This window comes from Triturus cristatus, chromosome 2_2 (assembly GCF_964204655.1).
Source record: "Triturus cristatus chromosome 2_2, aTriCri1.1, whole genome shotgun sequence".
Lineage (NCBI taxonomy): Eukaryota > Metazoa > Chordata > Amphibia > Caudata > Salamandridae > Triturus > Triturus cristatus.
In genome coordinates this window covers 291,956,573-291,978,177 of record NC_140582.1, presented here as the reverse complement: position 1 = coordinate 291,978,177, position 21,605 = coordinate 291,956,573, and the positions used below count along the sequence as shown (strand labels likewise).

Here is a 21,605-nt window from a genome sequence, read left to right as displayed (position 1 = left end):
CAACACTGTATACATCATTTCACCTTTGCATCTGCCCATCTATACTTTTGTCCTTCATTCTTTTCACCCTCCCTTGAGCCCTTTCAACCTTCTGTGCTTCATGTCACCATTCTTTCCATTTGTTTCCCACCTTCTTTCTACCCACTTTTTTCACCATTCCTTGCTACTTTCATTTTCCATTCTCTTCCTATTTTTCTTCCTGTTTTTTTTTTCTAGTTGCTTCTATCTGTTCTTTTTCCCCACGTCTTCATAATTGCTTCTTTATGATCTCATACAACATGTTGCATTCCTCAGGCAGCTCTCACTCACACCCTCAGCTCTTGCCATGGTCTTCCCGTAAATTATTATTTATGTGCATCTGTCTGTAGATTTGTTGGCGGAAGAAGCCTATAAAAACCCAAGCATTGGAAATGCCAAAAGGCCTTGCTTATAAATTAAGAGTACCTCTACATTCATTGGTGGGTTTAGGCACTCAACGTGTAATTATGCATGCACTCACCCTTGCACTTGTGCATCCATTCATCCCTTAGTGACTCAATCTTGCATTCACACATTTACACAGCCACCATAAAACATACAAACTCAACAACATGTGCATGAAAAATAAAAACGAAACGTAGCAGTAAGTGAACATCTCGTAAAGGTTTTTTACATAGCATGAATCTTTTAAAGTTCCATCAGGCCGTCACGTTTAGAACCATATGCTAGCCATACTGAATGATAACACAATAATACACTGTGGTAGCATTCCATGATGGCTTCCTGATTTGGAGACACTGGCCACGTGGGGTACACTGCACTGCAGATGAGATGAGAAGCAAGCAAGCGGCCTATAAACACTATCTGGTGAGCTGTGAGGATAAAAAGAGAAGGAAATAAATGTAAGGGGCCTATTAATAAGAATGGATACTCAGAGCTGACAATGCAGTGCACTCATTTTTAGGCAATTAGCACTTGTAATCAGACAAAATCTGTCACTCAATGGGCAAGAAAGCCAATGGCGGAAGAGGGCTGACCAATTGTCCCATGCAGTCATGGATGGAAGCAGAGTGTAAATTACTTTGGCAAACCAATTGAAAAAGAGGGTTGAACCAATGCCCCTCTATGTATGGATATGTGCGAATATATGAACACACACACACCTGATATATATATATACATGTACCCATACATATGTACATGTGTAGATACATATACATATATACGTGTATATATATACATACCTATGTATATACATACATGTCGACATATACACACACATTTTATAACATCAGCTAGATCTTAGCACTTTATTTATCAAGCACAGGCACTTTTTGCTATAATAATAATCCATATTTGTAAAGCTCGAACATATCACCCCTTAAGGTTTCAAGGCGCTGAAGGCCATCGGGGTGATTAAGTGAGCTATTGGCCAGAGTCACAGGATGCTGAGCTGAGCTGCCGCCGGCGATCGAACCGTGGGCCCCGCGCTCTGGAGTCAGCCGCATTGGCCGCTGTCCTCCATTAAAAATGTAGGAGTCTATGTTTTGAGGCTCAAGATAAAACTGTTTCCGGAAGTTGCTTCGGGTTCTTAAGATCACTCAAACCCATCCTGGGCCTTTTTGATTTCCCCACTTGAAAAAATATAATTCAGGCGGTGATTATGTCCCGATTGGATTATTGCAATGCTTTGTATTTGAGAGCCAATAAATTAGTCACCAGAAGACTTCAATTAGCTCAAAATGTCACAGCCAAGCTGCTAATCTCACTCCCTAAATTCTCTTCTATTTCTGGTCTTCTTTTAAAGTTGCATTGGCTCCCTGAGGACAAACGCATCCATTTCAAGGCCCCCTGCATTGCTCCCAAGACCCTGCACTCCCTGGCGGCACCCATCTTGTCCAATCTCATGAAACCTTACCGGCACACTAGACCTTTGCGCTCTGCTGAGCTCAACTTAGTTATCATCTCCCATTTTAGGAGAGTAAGAGAGGGTGGGCCTTGGCCCCATCTCTCTGGAATTCTCTCTCCCTCTTTCTCAGGAAAATTAAGAATAACCTTCTCTTCAGAATATCTCTTAAGACCTGGCTCGTCTCCATCCAGCAACTGTAGGCAGTCGCTGCTCATACGTTGATGTGGTCTAGCCCTGGGTAGTTATGCGCTTTAGAAAACATTTAACATAAGATATACACATATACATACATTGCCTACTGGCAGTTGCCAGTAGTTAGGTTTGCTTGACCATAGAAGGAGCATTTTTTGGTTTGCTAATAACTTAGGCCCGTTTTACAAATCTCAACAAAACTTTCCACAAAGGAAGTTCATCCAGCTTAGCTCCTGCCTGGAAATATCTGGGGTGATCTGTCAAACGAAGCTGAGGAAAAAAGGGGGGTTCCAAAACGTAAAATCTCCATGCATTTTCCATGGACAACTTTAAGACAGGTTGTAGCAAAACTTCTGAACGGAATCACACCAAATTTGGTAGGAAGCTAGATCGTAAATGTTCAATTTGGCACTTGGGCTCACGAGAGTCCCGTGGGCATCGCGCGAGAGAGCAAAATTAAAAATGAGGCCCTGTGATTGGTCAAGAGGCCCGTTTTCCCTTGAGCCTTTCAGCTCTTAAGCACTCTGATTGGCTGGCTTGAAATGTTAGAAATAAAATGGCTGCCATTTTTCATTACTGTGAAAAACTGGAGATGTTGTGGAAATGAAGTAGAAAAAGCTATATAAGGGGGCAGCTGAAAGGTATGCTGTCCCCCTAGATTTACGGAGGACGTGTCTAAGGAATAACTACTGTGAAGATAATAAATATATATTGTTTTTAACTATTTTTTACAATCTCGTAGGATCGCGAATAGTTAAAAGTAGTAGATGAGTTCTCAATACACTCCACTAGTAGTAATGCAGATTGTAGTACTTCTTTTTGAGAGACAGCGGGTAAGTACTGTGATGAGTAGACAGTTAAATCTTTTTTTTAAAAAATGTTATGATCATGCAAAACTTTTGCAGGATCGTGAAAAGTAGGAAGGAGTAGGTGATGTTTGAATACACTCTGCTATGCACACTTGTTACTGTATGAAGGAGTCTTATTGGAGATGGTGTTGATCAGACTACTATTTATGCTCATTGGTTTGAGCAGAGTTGTGAGTAGAGTCAAGGCTCATCCAAACACCCTACTATGCACATCCATCATCTGAGATAGAGGTCTGAAAGAAGAGCCCAGTCACTCCCCACACTTTAGTAGGCACAACTATCATTACAATGAGAGGTTTCAGTAGAGAGACCAATCCCTCCACACACCTGTGACCTGATAGAGAGGTATTTACGGAGAAGGCAGTCCCTCTCCACACCCTACCATGCACACCCGTCATCTGACAGAGTTCTGAAAGAAGAGCCCAGTCCCTCCCCACACCTTACTATGCACACCCATCATCTGAGATAGAGGTCTGAAAGGAGAGGCCAATCCCTCTCCACACCCTACTACACACACCCATCATTACAGAGAGAGGTCTCACCAGAGAGGCCAGTCCTTCCACACACCCTACTAAGCACACCTGTCATCTGAGAGACAGGTCTGAAAGGAGAGTTCCGTCCCTCCCCACACCCTACTACGCACACCTATCATTACAAAAAGAGGTTCCAGCAGAGAGGCCATTCCCTCCATACACCCTACTACACACACCCATCATTTGAGAAAGAGGTCTAAAAGGAGAGGGCAGTCCCTCCCCACACCCTACTACGCACACCGGATGTATGACATTACGACGCAGGTTTTTACCACGCGTGCAGTTACATCGCATGCGTTACAACGCATGCGATGTTACAACGCTATGCCATTAGAACGCAAGTCTTTACATCGACTTGCGCTAGATGGCGTGCTGACATTAAAAAAGTGTAATTTACTATTCCAACTCCAGTCCACTTAACAGTAGGGAAGGTGTTGGGATAGTAAACTACACTATTTGTAATGTTAGCACGCCATCTAGCGCAAGTCGATGTACAGACTTGCGTTCTAATGGCATAGCGTTGTAACATCGCATGCGTTGTAACGCATGCGATGTAACTGCACAGCGTGGTAATAACCGCGTTGTAATGGCTGTTCCCCACGCACACCTGTCATCTGAGAGAGAGGTATGAAAGGAGAGGCCAGTCCCTCCGCACACCCTACTACAGACACATCTTTACAGAGAGAGGTCTCAGCAGAGGCCAATCCCTCCACAGACCTCACTACCCATCAGCTGAGAGAGAGGTCTGAAAGGAGAGTTTAGTCCCTCCATACTCCCTACTATGTATACCTATCATTACAGAGTGAGGTCTCAGCAGAGAGGTCATTCCCTCCACACATCTTCCTGTGCACATCCGTCATCGGAGATTGAGGTCTGAAAGGAGAGACCAGTCCCTCTCGCACCCTACTATGCTTACCCATCATTGCGAGAGTAATGACACCTCAAAAATAGATTGCTGGTGATATGCCTTAATATCAGAGTTACAATAACTAAGCAAATAATTTCTATTGAATATTTATCTGTTTAATACTAACACACTTTTGACAAAGATTTTGCAAACTGTGAACCATAGCCTGTTTTGTACAATTAAATAAAAACATTTTTACTGAAATGTCAGAACACTGCATATATTATAATGTCATTCTACTGTACATACACTCACAAAAATAATTAATTTACTTTAAAAGAAAATCTTAGAAATTCACTGTAAAAAACAAAGGTTAAAGTAATGTTATAGTTAGATAAATTTATCAGCGTGAACATTAGGGTTTTGAACTAAAAAAAAACACAGGAATTCACCAGCTATATTTATCAGCGCTAACTATAACTTGCGCCCCACCACACATTGTTTAGGACCTCACATATGACATCACTAACGACATGTTCTATGACATCATTTATGACATCTCAAATGACATCACTTGATGACACACATGGCCCTGTGACCCCCAGCCCCAGGGACGAGGTGCCCTGATTCTTCCTGGGACACGCACAGCAATCACAGTGTTTGGGGCTGCGGGGAGAGCCTCCGTGGCCCTCAGCTCATCTGCCTGCACCTATTCGTGGTGCTGTGGGATCTGGCTGCACTTGTTTGCTTCTTCATGGCAGGGTGGGAGCACTGGGTGGGAGCAAACCTGTGTTCCTTGCCCGCTAGAGTGCGGGCATGAAGTTATTCCTGCCCACGGAACAGCAGTGTCCTGGCGGATGCCCCCCCCCCCCCTCAGAGATACTCCCCCTTCCTAAAAAAATAAACGTTTGCTCCATGGGATGGGGTTCCTGTGGCCCTTTTGTGGCTCAGGAGGGAGGCCGCACACCACCTCCACAAAAAATAAACTTTGGCCCTGAAGGATATGGGTCCCAGGCCACTAATATGCCTTGAAGAGAGAAGCTGAACGCCCCCTTGCCAAAAAATAAACTTTGACACTAGGGGGATTGGGGTCTCTTCAGAGATATCATATCTCACGGAGGACGGCTGCACACCGCTCCCAAAAAACAAACTTCAGCCCGGGGCACAGGGTCCCCAGGGCCTTGAAAAGGCTCGAAAGGGGATGGAGTGTATGCCACCCTCCACCAAATAAAAAAAAGCAGTGAATGTGAAATCAGCGGAGTAGCCACACATTTCACATTCTCTGCTCCAACTAGGAAGCACCCCATCATGCCCAGCAAGAGCTTTATTTTGAACTTTTTTGAAGCATCTGGTGCCCTAAGAAAGGGCAGGAGCACCACCAAGCGTTTTTTATTTTTATTTTGCGGGAAGCTGCAGGAAGCACAGCAGCCCCCCTCACAACATTTTTTTAAAATTGCAGTAAGTCACCGGAGTCATTGAAACCATGACCCTAGGAGATCTTACCAATTTTTTTCAAAGCACTGTGAGCTGGATCTGTATGCTCTTCAGCTGGAATGCAGGGACACCTTGTGGTTGATTCTGTGGCTGCACTTTGTCTCCTCAAAAATGTAAAAAATATAAAAAACCAGCATCGGTAATGCATTGGTTTTGCCTATGTAATGATTAAAGAGTTGTTTTCATCAATCATCATCCGGGAGAAGGAAAGAGCTCCCTGGCAGATAACATGGGAGTGGAGAGGAAGTGGCACAGTGGCCAGAGCTGCTGACATAAGAGCTAGAGATCTCGGTTCGAGCCTCGGCACCGCCGCGCAACATCCTGTGATTCCATGCAAATCACTTAGGGGCACATGCATCAAGCATTTTAGCCTTCGCAAAAGGGCCGATTCGCACAATTGGCCCGTTTGCGATCACAAGAAATGCTTTTCAGATGCAGCAAAATATTTTGCGATTTGGTAACCTGTTACGGAATCACAAAATGGGTTTGCGATTCGGTATTTGGAAGGGGAGTGTTTAGGGCGTCGCTTCCAAATACCGAATCTTAACGGTATGCATAAATGGTTTGTGACCGTGAATGCGGTCGCAAAACATTCACATATTACCACCTACTTCAAGTAGGTGGTAACCCATTCGCAAATAGAAAGGGGTCCCCGAGGGACCCCTTCCCGTTTGTGAATGTTTGTAAACGCATTTTTAAGAGCAGGCCGTGGTTCCACGGTCCACTGCCTGGTCCTAAAAATGAAAAGAAAACTTTTCATTTTACTTTTTGAAAGGATCTTGTATTCCTTCATGGAAAACAGGCTGCTTTACCAATAAAGATTGCCTTATTTAGGTTTACCTTTGTTTTTATTGCCATCCAGCAATAAAATAACATACAATTCCAGAATTATGGGCTATGCTTCTGCAACACGGAACCTTTGGTAGTACATATTCAATCCTGACATGCAGTAAATGGGCGCCCCCAGTCTGGCCCCAGACGAACCTACTATAATGTCCGTAATGTCTCTATGCTTTCTGGAATTCTGCGCCGACTCTTGGGCAGCAATGCCATGGAATAGGAAAAATAAAGGAAGTACAATAAAAGAAGAACAAACACTGCCCACCCCTTCCCCCCTTCGAACTGGTGTGCTTGGGAACGGTTGATCTAATCCCAATGAGCAACGCTAGCCTATATGTACTGCAGTGTTACTAGGTCGGTGTTGCGAGGCCCGTGAGGTGGAGGAGGCACAGATATCTAGGGCATGTGATTTCATTCATTTCAGTTGACAAAAGTGAGAGCAGCGGTTGCCAAATTTCGTTAAAACTCGTCATTGAGTTGGTAAGTGAGGCCTGTATGCGTTCCATGCCCAGAATGTACCATAGCCTGTGCAGCCACCCTACATATGTTGGTTTTACCCATGTTCCCCAATGCGATAAGATATTTTGGAGAGCCGCCCCCAAATCTAATCCCATTTGTTTCGCTTTCCGGGATCTTAGTGGATACGTCAGCAGGTTAGGTAGGCCCAGAACCACGTAAGATGGGAATCTCGGGATCTGCGTGTCAAACTGGCAATCCACATCGTCCAAGATCGCTGACCAATAGCTCACCAATTCTGTGCACTCCCACAACAAGTGTAGTAACGTGCCGTCTGCTCCACGCCAGAAGGTTGGGCTGCGTTCAGGATTCCCCCTATTAAGACGGACCGGGGTTAAGTACCAGTACATAGCTACCTTAACTGCTGTCTCTTTGCTAGCTGTGTTGCATGCGGTGTGAGTAGCATGATAATAGATGTCTGTCCACTCCTTCGCCGAGAGGTCCCTCCCCAATTCTCCCACCCACCTTCTCTGTTATGCGTGGGTTCTCTTGGAGCTTGAGGGTGTAGCGCCTCATATAGCTCAGAGATCATTTTCGTATCCGTGTTCTTTGTATAAATCCATTTTTAAAATGTTGTCAACTTCCGAGAGACCTTTGATAGCACCTCTGCATTGAGTAACCAGTGCCGAACTTGCAGATAGTGAAACCTTTCGGTCTCCGGGAGGCCATATTCTGCGTGCATGTCATGGAAAGAAAGGATCCCCTCTAGGTCAAAGAAGTGCCCTGCTGCCTTGCATTCCGTCTGCCTCCATCTCGGGAACGCCCTTTCGTCGGCCCCCAGCGAAAAGACCTTCTTGTCGAGGAAGGGAGTCATGGGCGAAGGGAAAGAGGATAACCCTTTTTTGATGGCGACCCCGTCCCATGCCTTAAGCAATGAGAGCATGAGGGGTGAGCCCCAGAGATTGGGAGGTCGATCTTCTTGTTTAAGGAATGGGTCCTTACAAAGCAATAGTTTTGCCAGCGCTCTGTCTTGGAACAGCCATCTCTTTTCTGATCCGGGTCTGCTCCACTCCACTAGGTAAAGGAGCTGTGTTGCTCTGAAATATTCTAGGACATTCGGTATCCCCAACCCTCCCTCATCGGGTCGTAAGTAGCCCAGTTCTTTCCGTAGTCCGGGCTAACTCCCGCCCAGACAAAGTGCTGGATGGACTGCTGCAGTTTCTGAATAGTGGGGTGGTGGCCAAATCTGAATTGTCTGAAAGATATAAGATGCTTTAGGGAGGATGGACCTCTTGATTGCCGCCACCCGTCCCATAGGGGATAACTGGTGGTGCTTTCACTGGTGGAGGTCTTGAGCGATTTGATAGGATAGTTTGGTATAGTTGAGTGTGACCGTTTGGGATACAGACGGGGCCAATTCAATGCCTAAGTATGGGATAGATTTTATACCGGAATACCCGCATATGTTCTTCCACCCAGGTCAAGCAGCTGTCCTGCTTGGTTCAGCCATAGGATCATTGACTTCCCGACGTTAACCCGGAAACCCGAGACCCAGCCAAAGGCCTCTAGTTCTCGTAAAAACACCAGGACAGAGCGCGCTGGTGTTTCAAGGGAGGCAATAATATTGTCCGCATAAAGACTTATTGTGTGCCTATCCCCCCTCGAACGGGATGCCTAATATGTCTGGATTCTCCCTAATCCTCTGGGCAAGCGGCTCAACATAGAGGGCAAAACGAAGAGGCAACAGCAAGCACCCCTTCTGGGTCCCCCTTAGTATCTCGAATGGTCTGGATGTTACCACATTCACCCTAATAGTCGCCGTAGCAACTCGCCACCCATGTCCGGAATCTCTCCCCTATGCCCCCAATGGATCAAGGTTTTGTCTGAAAAAATCCCAGTCCACCCGGTCAAATGCCTTCTCAGCATCCACTGATAAGAGGAGGGCCTCCATATCCGTGCGGTGAGCCTTGTCGATCACATGGAATAGGCGTTTGGTATTATCACTGCTTTGCCGATTTTGAATAAAGCCGGGCTGGTCGGGTTCCGTAATGCCCGGCATTAGGGGACCCGGTCTAGCTGCCAATATGCCCGTAAACAACTTCAGATCCACATTAAGCAGCGACACCAGTCGGTAGGATCCACACAGGGATTTATCTTTTCCCGTTTTCGGCAGTACTACTATAGAAGCCGCTAGCATGTCTGAGGGAATCGACCCTGGTCCCTTGAAGGAGTTAAAAAGGCTTGTCAGTACTGGGGCCAGCACCGTGCAGAATGTTTTATAAAACCCGGCCGAAAAAACGTCAGGTCCTGCTGACTTCAAAGGCTTGAGACGCGATATCGCTCCTATTACCTTCTATATGCGTATGGGGGCATCTAACGTATCGCTTGGGTTGGACCTAGGGCGGTTATGTGAGTTCCCTTGAGGTAGGTGTCTAACTGGGAAGGGGAAGGGGTCTCCCTGCGATACAGCTCAGCATAAAATGATTGAAAGACCCGAGCTATCTCCTCATCGCTCTCGGCCACGGTCCCCAAAGTCGACTTGAGAGAGTGTACTTTGGAGTGTACGGTGCCGGCCCGCAGCTTGCTCGCGAGCATACGCCCATGTAGCAGGAGTGTTTAAGCCTAAGCGCCACATATTCGGCCCTGTCGATGTCTAGCCCCGCTAGCTGGGCACATGCCGCTTTCAATTGACGCCAAACCCTGGGCGCCCCAGTCCTGTTATGTACTCTCTCTAGCTCCAGAACTTGGGTTGTGAGCTGCTGGCGTTTAGGCTTGCGCTCTCTGTTCTCGGCTGTGGAAATCGCAATCAGTTCCCCCCTCACCACCGCTTTGAGAGCCCCCCACAGGGTGTGACCTGGAGACATCAGGGGAGTTGTTTGTGTCGAGGTAGTCTGTGATACATTTGAGGATCTGTTCTTGCACGGCTGGTTTGTTGTAACATGCCCTCTCTCATTCTCCATCCCCCAAAGGTCCTACATGGCTGCGGCACCCACAGGGCTGCTTGTACCGCGTCGTGGTCGGATAAGGCCGCCGGCGTTATGGTGACATCCCTCACCATGAGTTCACCTCTGCCGTCTCCAGCAAATGATCTAGGCGGGCATGTGTGGTGTGCGTGGGAGTAGTAGGAGAATTACGAGGTGTGGGGGTGAGCCACCCTCCATATATCTATGAGCCCTTGGTTCTGGACCCACAACCGTCCCTCCATGGATATCGCTCCAGTCTGGGTGTATCTGTGGCTAAACCTGTCCGCTGACATGTCTATAACTAAATTCAGGTCCCCTCCTACAATTACCGTTCGTTCCTGTGCCCCTAGGACTTCGTACAGGGCCGCTTTAAGGAATTTCTCTTGTCCAGTGTTGGGTGCGTAAATGGAGCCCACTACCAGGGGAGAATCCCCCACCCACAGCTTGTAGGCTAAAAGCCTCCCCTTGACTTTCGATATCTTATCGCCCACTTTCCCGTCAAAGCGCTTAGCCATCAATATGGCCACCCCTGCTTTTTTGTCCTGGGTGGAAGAGAAAAACTGTTGAGAAAATGCCCTGGACCTCAGCCGAGGCCAGTCCTTGGACAGGAGATGAGTTTCCTTTAAGAGACACACATCCGCCGCTGAGTGCTTGAGATATGACAATATGGATTTCCGCTTGTTAGGGCTATTCAGGCCATGCACAATAAGAGTGAGAATATGCAGTGCTGAATGTGTCATGGGATATAGGTTGAATCTAACGTCTGTACCTGCCCGTGGGCCTTCCCTTGCTGTGCATCTGTGCCCCCCTTCCTTGGGCCCCCATCCGGCTCTCTATGCCGCCTACGCTCGCGTGGTCTCCCAATTAGCACACCAGTTCCCCTCCTCCCCCTCCCTAACCCTAACTGAACTTCCCCAAACCCCTCCAATTGTCCAGAGCCCGCCGGGCTTGGTCGCGCACATCTGGAAGAAAATGTGAACAGGGACATTTCATGGCTTGAAAGATCAAAACACCCCCCTCCCCTTCCCAAGCCCCCCCACCCCTTACTGCACTCTGGTTGGCAGCAGTCCCCTCTCTGTTCAGGAGCTATCAGTAGACGCTGTAACTTTGACCACTGACTCTAGTGCTGCCTGTCGTTCCTGCGCCATAGCTGCGGGGTCGGACCCCTGGGATGCTCCCAAGAGACGTCTCGGTCCAACTCTCTGCCAACGCTCTCGTGGCGGCGGCTGACTTGTGTTGAGCTTTTCTTCGGGGCTGTGGAGTGGCAGGCCCAATAGAGATCTAATTTGGAGTAGCTTGCCTTCCCATTTAAATATTATTCGAAATGGGTGACCCCAGGAGTATGCCACTCCTTTATCACGTAGGTGTGAGGTCACTTTGCGGAATTCTCGCCTTTTCTGAAGGGTCATGGCTGCCAAGTCCTGGTATAACGCTATAGAGTTGCCCTGGTAGTAGATCGGCTGTTTCGCCCTGGCCTCTCTGAGAATGCGTTCCTTCAAGGGGCAGTCCGGCAGGAAGGCGAGGATATCTAGTGGTGGCGCCGAGGCCCTCCGTGGCAGACCAACTCTGTGGGCCCTATCGATGCGGATCTCCAGGTCTGCTGAGTCCCCGAGTATCTCTCGAAACAGGGCCTGAAGGTAATTGACCATATCTGTTCCTCCGATGGGACCCCCTGCACACGGATATTATTCCACCAAGAGCAGTTTTCGAGATCCTCCGTATGGGCCTGGAGGTCGATATGTTGTTCCCTCAGGCGGATCACCTCCTGTTGGAGTTGTGTTATCTCTTCCTCTCTGGTTTGATCTTGATCTTGGATCGCAACCACTCGGTCTCCCTGAGTGTCTACGTCTTGACGGATCGCCCTCACTTCCCCTGCCACTTCGCTTTGCAGGGTATGAAAGTCGTCCCGTAGGGTATTGAATAATGTCTCTAGAAAAGCTTGAGTATTCGGGGCCTCTGCCCCCTCTGCATCGGGGCTCGTCAGCGTGGGTTTAGTAAGCATGTCTTTTTATGTGAGGTATTTCTTGGCTCGCTGCGTCGTCATGTCAGCAGCAGTCTAAATGGGTTTTCCTGTGAAGGCCCACTCCCGCTGCGATGAAGGCCTGCTTATGGCTTCTTGTACGCCGGTGCCTGGCACGCAGCAGTATTGTCCTCCATCTCTTAGAATTCACCGCTCCGCTCCCGTAGATTTCCCAAGTGGGGACCCGCTACGCCCCACACATCTTCAGAGGGACAGCGGTGGGTGGACGTGCCTCTGATGAGACTCTATCCGTATTGTCTGCGCTGCTACTCCAGCTCGCCCGCCCCGACGGGCGGTCCGTCCAGTTTGGGTAGGATCTCGTAAATTGGGAACTTCAGAGTGGCCGAGGGGCCTGTTGCCCAACCAGTGAGGCTATCCACTGTCTGGTATGCGGTGTGCTGCCCGCAGGGATCAACCAGTGCCCTCTATCCTAAACCAGCTGGTGCTCTGGGGTCCCGAGAGCTCTACATCTCCAGGCGATGGTCCGGCCGCTACCTCCCTGCTCTGGGTGGATGCTCCTCTCCGGTAGTTACTGGGTCCCGGCTGTAGTACTAGCCATCTCGGACCCCCTCTGTTCGAAATGCCTGTCTCACCAACACTCCAGCTCCCAAGGTCTTAATCACCTGCAGTCGCGTGGCCCCAGCACCAGACCCCTTCGCATTCCTTGGAGTAAGATCGCCCGTCAAGCCGACTCACCGCCAACCCTCTCTTTAGGCCAGAATGTCCCTGTGTGTTTGGGCTGCCTCCACCCTCTTCTTTCTCGAGTACCGTCGCCTACGGCCTGTGTGTCTATGTTGTGGCGGATCGAAATGGGGTCGGGTGTTGTCACCTGAGATCCGTCTCCCTCTCTCGACCTCCCTGTAGACACTCTGTCGCCGGGCCCCTGTAGGGCGTGTTGCGCACCCCCACAGATACCTCTAATCTGTCTGGACCTGTTCAGGTCAGTTAAGGGCTCCCCTCGCGGCCGGGGATATGATTCCTGTCTCCTTCCCTCAATCCGCCGCCTGCCACAGCGCGACCAAGCCAATTGGGTGCCAGTCGATGTCTCTGGCCGATGCCCCCTCGTTACAACAGTGCACCGTTAGGCCTACCACGACCTCAGTCCCACTTGCCTGCTCTGTGCTCTCCGTTGCTAGGCCGTGTCGCAGTATCTCTGTCCGTGTCCTGCCAGAGCGCAGTCTCCGGTGTGGTTTAATATCCGGTTGCCGCAGGGCCTGGTGTCTCCACCACACAGGTCCCGTGTAGCAATAGCGGGCCCCTCTGCAACTGTAGGTGCAGCGTGTGACTCTCCCAGATCCCTGGGAGCATGCAGCTGCTGTATGCGGGCGCCAGCTGATGAGTCTGGCCGCTGCCCCACCTGCTGTGTGTTGCCTCTGCCTGCTGTCCCGTGCCGTTCTTACCGCACCGTGGCTGCTTGTATGAGTCCTCGGCTCTCCGCTGCCACCTAGGCCCCGACAGCATGGCCCAGGTGATTACTAGGGCGGCCTGCAGGCTTAGCTTGACCCGGTCCCAATACTTGCACAGCGAGGGGGGCAAGCCAAGCGACACTCGTGGCCGAGGCCCCCCGCTGACGGGTCTCCCGCCGCCGGGTCTTCTCTTCTCTAACTCCGGTCCAGGCTACGGGAGGTGTGGTCTCCACACGCCTTCCCGGCCCCTCTTCGGCCGGCCGACTCACTGCTCCCGCCGCCGATACCTTTGCGCAGGTGTTAGGCGGGGCCGCTCCGCTCGCTGCACACCACTGTGGGACCGCCGCCGACTGACTCCGAACCGTAGTCCCGGCACCTGTGATGCCCCCAGCGCACCTTATTCACTGCTGAGCTAGTGGCGGGGTCTGGCCACCATTTCCAAGGACTGCATCGCAGCCCACCGCCTGGAGACTACACGATCTCTCCGGCCCCCAGCCGCCTTTTGGGGTGCACTCCTCCTGCGTTTCTGGGCTTTAGAAGGGGGTGAGACACATCTTTTGGGCGAAGTTGGACACTCGGGAGCGGTGAGACGAAGTAAAGTATGTCTTACCCGCTCGCCATCTTGGCCACGCCCCCAGATTACATTATTTAAAAGCAGCCATGGACATGGTGGTCTGCTGACCTCAGCCGGCCACCATCCCTGTAATTTTTGTGATTCTTAGGGGGTCGGCACTGATCGCGGTGCTAGTGAAGATCTCTATGCCACTCCCGGCTGACTCGTGGACAGTGACTGCCAAAATTAGCCCTCAATACAGCTATCAAGGAAACAAAGTGCAGCTCCACAATCCGACCCTGGTACTGCTACTCCTCGGCGAGTATGGGACGTGATACTGACTTGAGCGGAGGCTCACGCTGCAAAGATGGGAAAGGCCAAGAGCGGTCTCTCGTAGCACACACTCCGCCCCAGGCGGCGACACACGAAAGCTCGCTGAGCGTTACCTCGGGGGTTGCAGTCTCTCTCTCTCCTCTCCTCGCAGCTTGGGCGTCACGCTGTGCGGCTTCGGGTTGGCGGCGGCTGTTCCTCGTAGTGAGAGTCGGGCTACCAGGCGACGGCCTCGCAGCTGATCGGCTCCTGGCGCGACTCCGTTGATCTTGGGCAAAGGACCTCGGACCCACGATGGTGAAGGTTTACAGGTCTCTCCTTGGCAAAGACAGGCTCGGGCCGGCGGCGGTGATTTCTCATGGCTCCCCCTTGGGACGACGGTCAGGGCCGATGGCGATAACGATCACAGCACTTCTGGTCACGCCGTCCAACCGAAGCAGAGCGCAAGACTGCTCCGGGACACACGGTCACGGGGCAATTCTCACGAAGGTCTCAGGCTGCAAAAAGCACACGCACACGGCGTCGCTGAGACATACTTGGAAACTTTGATGTTCCTGAGTTTCCACAACAGGGAATCAGCTCCTCCTGGGCCCTTGGAGACAAGTTACTTCAGGACATAGCACACAGCAAAGTCCATTCAAGCAGGGGAACACAGCACACAGCAAAGTCCCTTGTTCTCTCCTTAGTCAAATCAGCAAACTGCAGGCCAGCCCCAGAACACATAGCAAGGGCAGTCCTTCTTTTCAGTCTCTTCAGCTGTTCTTCTTTGGCAGATGTGCCTCTTGATCACAAAGTAGTTTCAATCCTTTTTCAGGCTTGAGTTCAGTCTTGAGTGCAGGGGTTTCAGCTCTCACATTTATATCCCTAAATGCCTTTGATGTCTTTGTGTTCAGGGGGCTCTGAGCCCGGTCCAAACCAGTTCTGGGTATCTTTCTGCCAGTGCACACCTTCCTTTTTTGATAGTGAGGGTCTGGGCCTCAGATACTCCGCAGGAGGTGGAGCCATTCTTTTGTGGCAGCAGCACAGCCCTCTTCGCATCAAAGGGGCTACTCCACCCACCACACCAAATGCAGGCTAGCCTGTTGCTGTCTCACCCACTCCTCCCTGGTCAATCCTCCCTAGTGTCAGGACGAAAAACCAGCCACTTCTAAAAGCGTGGTTTCTAAACACACAATTTAAAAACCATCTTCACAAAAAGATATGTTATTAAATTCTGAGTTCAGGCACTCTAAACTCCATCTCTCCATCTTATGCCTATGGGAAGATATGCTGGAAACATGTGACACAGCATACCCCATTCTGTCCTATGGGCAAGATGGCCTTGCAACAGTGAAAAGCGAATTTCGGCAGTATTTCACTGTCAGGACATGGTAGACACCTCAGTACATGTCCTACCTTTCAAATACACTGCACCCTGCCCAGGGGGGTACCTTGGGCCTACTATAGGGGTGTCTGATGTGCATAAAAAGGGAAGGGTAAGGCCTGGCAAGTGGGTGCACTTGTCAGGACAACAAGGCAGTTAACAAACTGCTCGCAAGCACTGCAGTGGCAGGTCTGAGATCTCTTCTTAGGGCTACTTGTGTGGGTGGCACAATTAGTGCTGCAGGCCCACTAGTAGCATTTGCATTACCAGCCCTGGCACACATAGTGCACTTTACTAGGGACTTTACTTGTAAGACAAACATACCAATTATGGACAACCAATTACCATAACACTTTATATAGGGAGCACTTGCACTTTGACACTGATCAGCAGTGGCAAAGTGCCCAAAGCATCTAAGTTGGCAACACAATGTCAGAAAAAGGTCTAGGAGGAAGGCAAAAAGTTTAAGGAACTTTAGCCAAAAAGGGCAAAGTCCAACAACACCCTTTATATTGTTACATGGCACAGTCAGCCATGTGAGGTGGTAAGGGATTGGGTGCAGAGCCAGGCAAGGAGCTGAATACCTCACTCTTACCAACCAACCCTAGACACAGCTACGCACACACACCTGCTCAGCACCAGGATACACTTGCAGGGTATGGTGGGCTTAATAAATACACTTAAAAAATAATGTAGAAGGGACATTCTGTTTTGTTGTACTTGGAGTTCATGTCAATAAACTTGTTGTACCCAAATAAACGTGTTCTCTTTGTGAAATGCAAACTACACAAGCTACGAGTAACATTCTTTTTTCTCCTTTTTCTAGACGTATGTGAACACCACTCTGTATGAGAAGTTTACATATGCTGGCATTGACTGCTCAGCAGAAGAAGCGGGCTAAGTGCAATGGTATCACCTTATGAATAAAAGCCATCCAATGATAACACTGTGCAGTAAAGCACAATGCATTCTCATGTTCTGCGTGAGCCTCTGCATACACCTGTCTGTATATTAGTGTTTTACAATAAATACATATATGTGTACTGTCACTTTTAATACAATGCTTTTTTAGTCATGTAAATACGTTTCGCACTGCCTTTTGGTAAACAGTATATTTTTGTACAGTTGATCGCTTCCATATTTGTAGAAGATGAAATGAAGAAAAAACCGAAAAAAATAGCCTAAAAATGTTTAAAATAAAGATGTTGGTGAAAAAATTGTGCAAGAACAAAAAGTGTCTCTGTTAGTGCGGAAAAAGCAAAGAGGGGGGACTGCTTGTCTAGAAGACATTAATTCATGCAACATAATTTAGAGTTTTTGTTGAGGCAATCTGGTAACCGAATATGTGGGCAGATGCATTCATAGAACCATGAGGTTACTTTGAGCTTCTGGATTAAAGCACTTTGGGGCCTATTAGCAAGAAGTTGCAATATTTATCGCAAAACACGCTTAGCGTGTTCATTTTTATCGCTGCCTATCACTGGATATTTTAGCGGCGAAAACATGCTATTAGCAACGTTTTTCTCCATTGTGCTAAAATATCCAGCGATAGCAGTGAAATGTGTGAATATCGCTGGAAATCCAGCGATATTCACGTATTAACGCCAATGGGGACTTAACCTGAAGATCCACCTCCCATTGGATAAACAGGTAAGTCATGTTTTTAGCAGGCGTTAGATTATAGCGACAGTTTGCTAATGGGGCGATAGAAATATCTGCGCTTTAGCGGCAAAAAGTGCCGCTAAAGCGGCGATATTGCCCTTGCTAATATGCCCCTTTTTTCTGCTGGGCGGGACAGCCTATCCACTGAATCAAGAGTGCAACACAAAGTGTTTGTTTCAGAGAATCTCATTTATACACTTGTTTCAAAGAAGGCCATCTAAATCCAACATTCCAGGATTAAACTGAAAGTAGTGGTGAGGCATTTTCCAAACATAATCAAAGTGAAGGAGTTAGCCAAGGCACTCGTATCTTCTGATTTCATTCTCTACCTACTTCTCAGAATGTTTTATTTAAGTGACTGCTTTCAAATAAGGCCTGATTACAAGTGGGTTGGTTAATTCTGAACCATAAGTAAAAACCGATTACTATCGTATGTGTTAAATAACCCAACCTTTGTTACATTTCGGAAGGTCAAACTCGCCGAAATTAATTTAACAGGGGAAATTGCACAGTATTTACCGTATCAAAACCTGCATGTTATATCCCACAAACTTGTAATAAGTGTTATTTCTCGCACACGATTAATTAACGCACCCCGTGGTATTGTTATGTATCATATGCGATAAATAACATCTAAACTTGTAATCAAGCCCTAAGTGTTAGAGTCACATGCCTGGAAGCTGCAGTGCACCATTCCTGCTACCATTGGCTTTGTGGTTAAAGCTGTAACTCCAGACACTACAGTAAACAGAGGGGGGAGACGGAGAGCTTAGAGCCCGGGCCGGGTAGGCGAAGCCGGACCCGATAGGGGCCCGGGCAAAACGCCGTCCGGGGGCGGCGCCCCTCCCCCGGCCAACCCCCACAGGAATGTAAATTAAGGGCTAGGCCGACGGGTGCCAGGATTGGCCCCGAAGGCGGGAGCGAGCCCCCCCCCCCAATCAGGGGTCGCGCTCGTGGGCCAGGGGGGGGAATAAAAGGGGGGTCACCAGGGCAGGTCTCCACAATTCCCCCCCCGGGCCAAGGGCGAGCAGAGAAGAAATCGGCGCGGGATCACCGGAGGAACCGGCGGCGGCAGCGGTGACCGGATTTTGGCGCCGAAAAAATTCCGAGGACGCAGACGGCGGAGTACCCAGCGGAGGAGCAGCCACGCTTCAGCAGAGGTCACGAGCCTTGCTGAGTCTCCGACCAGGTATCCTCGGCGGCGGAAAGGCGGAGGGGAGGCAGGCAGCGGGAAAGGCAGCCAGCACTAAAGGACCCCCGGGGACGGCGAATTTCAGGGCAAACACCTACCTCGCAGCAACTCTCGCCAGCGCGCCTCTCCCCGGGACACCAACAGCGAGCGGCCCGGCTTCACCGCAACGCGGGCAGCCTCTCTCCAGCACGCCTCGCTCCAGCACGCTTCCGCCTTAGTCAATTTCACCGGCGGAGGGGAGGGAGTTGGAGAGGGGCGCGCCCCCTTAAAGGGACAGTACACGTCCTTGGAGCAAGTTGCAGCGGCAATAAAGGAGAAACCGGGAAAGAGGATGGCAAGCAGGAAAGGGGCGACAGGAAGGAAGAGGCAGCCCCCAGCCCGCTTCAGGGAACCACAGGAGCAGCCAGCCATGAGGACAGCAGACACAAGGAAACGCAAGGAGGACGACATGGACGAGGATTTGTTGGACATGCTGGAACAGGCAAGGGCACTGGTGGCACTGAAGGGCAGGAGCTGGATGGAGCAGCAGATCAAAGAAGCCCCCTCTGGGAAAGGGAGGCGACGGAGCCAGGTGCCCTCGCCGCCACCAAAGAGAGCAAAGACAGGGGGGGCTGTAGCCAACACGGCGCCCCCCCACAAAAACAAAACACGGGCAAACAAAGAGGGAACCTCGTCGCAAGCATCCAGGAGGAAGACCCAACCACCAGCGGTGCAGGTGGACAGCTCGGACTCGGACGAGAGCAGCGAGGGCGAGGGGTTTGTGGCCAACACGGCGGCCCCGCCAGAAGGACCCACGCAGAGCACCCTGGGTAAGCATGGACTACCACGCAGCGCTCGGGTGCAGCCGGGGGGGATAGGGCCACAAAACAGAAAGGGGCCACAAGTGGAGGCAGGTAACACGCACAGCGCGACGGGAGGGGGGCCATGGAAGACACCATCGCCCTGGCAAGCAGGCGCAGGCCGGGAGGCCTGGCCGGGGGGAGCAATGCAACCTCCACCCTGGGTACCCTGGTGGCAATGGCCAGGAAGTGGGGTGCCATTCCCAGGGAATACACCTTGGAACGCAGGGGGGCCAGCAAGGAGCCTGGCGGCGGACAAAGCGGCCAAGCAAGGGCCACAAGCAGCCGGGGGGGCGGATGAGGAGCCCACAGGGGGTAGCCAGGGAGAGGGGGCGGAGGCAGTGCAAGCACGACAGGAGCACGCTGAGGCCAGGTCAGGGGAGGGCGCAGCCACAGCCGGGGTCGGCGAGGGCAAGCCGGCAAGCGAGTATATACGCCCATCCCCAAGCGACCCTCCCACGACAACAAGGTTGCTGGGTCTGGCAAACCTCATCCCACTCACGGTGAAGGAGAGAATCTGGAGGAAGGAATTTATAGACATATTTTCCCTGCTAGAGGTAAGGCAGGCGGGCCTGGATCTAACCACACAGGACAGGAAAGATGAGGACAGGAGGGGCCCCAGGAAACCTAGGTTGGAAAGAAGCATAGAGAACTGGTTGAAAGCCTTTAGGACATTAGCGTGCGTATTTATTGAGAAATTTCCAGAGTGCGCAGCTGCACTGATCCTATACGAACAGAAGGTGCACGAGGCGCAGCAGCAGTTCCAGGGGAATGCATGGCTACAATATGACGAGGGCTTCAGGGAAAAAATGCAGGTATGGCCAACGATAGGCTGGGACTGCCAGGACATGGAGGGCTATTCCAAACACATGGTGGCGGCCAGAGAAGGAGTGGGGGTGAAGGAGGCTAATTTTCGTCCCTACGGGAGTAAGGGCAAATTTGAAGGGTATGGGAAGGACCACAAGGGAAGGGGACAAACAGCCACGAAATCCAACAAAACATGCTGGAAGTTTGACAAGGACGAGTGCAAGTGGGGGGCCGCATGCAAATTCAAGCATGAGTGCGGGTCTTGCGGGGGGAACCACCCTGCAATACGATGCCGGCGTCTCGCAGGGCAGGCAGCAGAAAAAACAAAAGCTGACCCAAAGAAATAGAAGTGAGGCGCAGGCCCCAACGGGGACGGCCGGGGGGGAAGGGGGCGGGGGACAGGCGCTCCCCACACCCATAAGAGCGGGTAGGCTATTGCAACTACTAAACAGGTACCACAAACACTCAGACAGGAAACTATTGGCGGAAGGGTTTACACAAGGTTTCCCCATCCCATATTGCGGCCCGAAGGGGGCGCGGGAGAGCACTAATTTGAAATCGGTCAAAGACGCCCCTGAGGTAGCAAAACAGAAGGTGGAAAAGGAGGTTGGGCTGGGCCGGGTGGCAGGCCCTTTCCCCACTCCGCCACTGGAGGACATGATAATATCCCCGCTGGGTTTAGTCCCCAAGAAGGAGCCAGGCAAATTCCGCTTGATTCACCATCTATCATACCCAGAGGGGGAGTCGGTCAATGACTGGTTGGATCAGGGAGCATGCTCGGTGGCCTATGCCTCGGTCGACGATGCTGTGGACCTGGTTAGACAGGAAGGGGCGGGGGCCCTCATGGCCAAGTCTGATATAGAGTCTGCGTTTAGGCTACTACCGGTGCACCCAGACAGCTATCACTTGTTGGGCTTTAGACTGGATGGGGGGTACTACTACGATAAGTGCCTCCCCATGGGCTGCGCAATCTCATGTTCACATTTTGAGGCTTTTAGCAGTTTCTTAGAGTGGGAACTGGGGCAGCGGACACCAAGTGGAGGGCGGGTCCACTACCTGGACGATTTTCTGTTCGTGGGTAGGGCAGGCACAGAGGATTGCACCAACCTCCTCGCTAGTTTCAGGGCACTGACGCAGGAGCTCGGGATCCCGCTAGCCCACGAGAAAACCGAGGGCCCCACAACAAAACTGACATTCCTGGGGATAGAGCTAGACTCAGTGGCAGGGACATGCAAGCTGCCACCTGACAAGATAGCGGACATGCTCAACGATATACGTAGGTTGAGGCAGCAGAAGAAGGCGACCCTGGGAGAGCTACAGCAGCTACTGGGGAAACTGAACTTTGCCACAA

At 50.6% G+C, this 21,605-nt stretch overlaps 1 protein-coding gene across 1 annotated transcript in view; it reads left to right on the top strand.

The window, feature by feature from the left end:
* Nucleotides 1-16,807, top strand: part of TEK (TEK receptor tyrosine kinase) — a 542,264-nt gene extending 525,457 nt beyond the window's left edge. Inside the window, exon 23 of the mRNA XM_085641331.1 lies at nucleotides 16,581-16,807. Coding sequence (XP_085497457.1) covers nucleotides 16,581-16,655 — 75 coding nt within the window. The 3' untranslated portion in view covers nucleotides 16,656-16,807. The remainder of the gene's footprint in view (nucleotides 1-16,580) is intronic.
* Nucleotides 16,808-21,605: the final 4,798 nt, after the last annotated feature.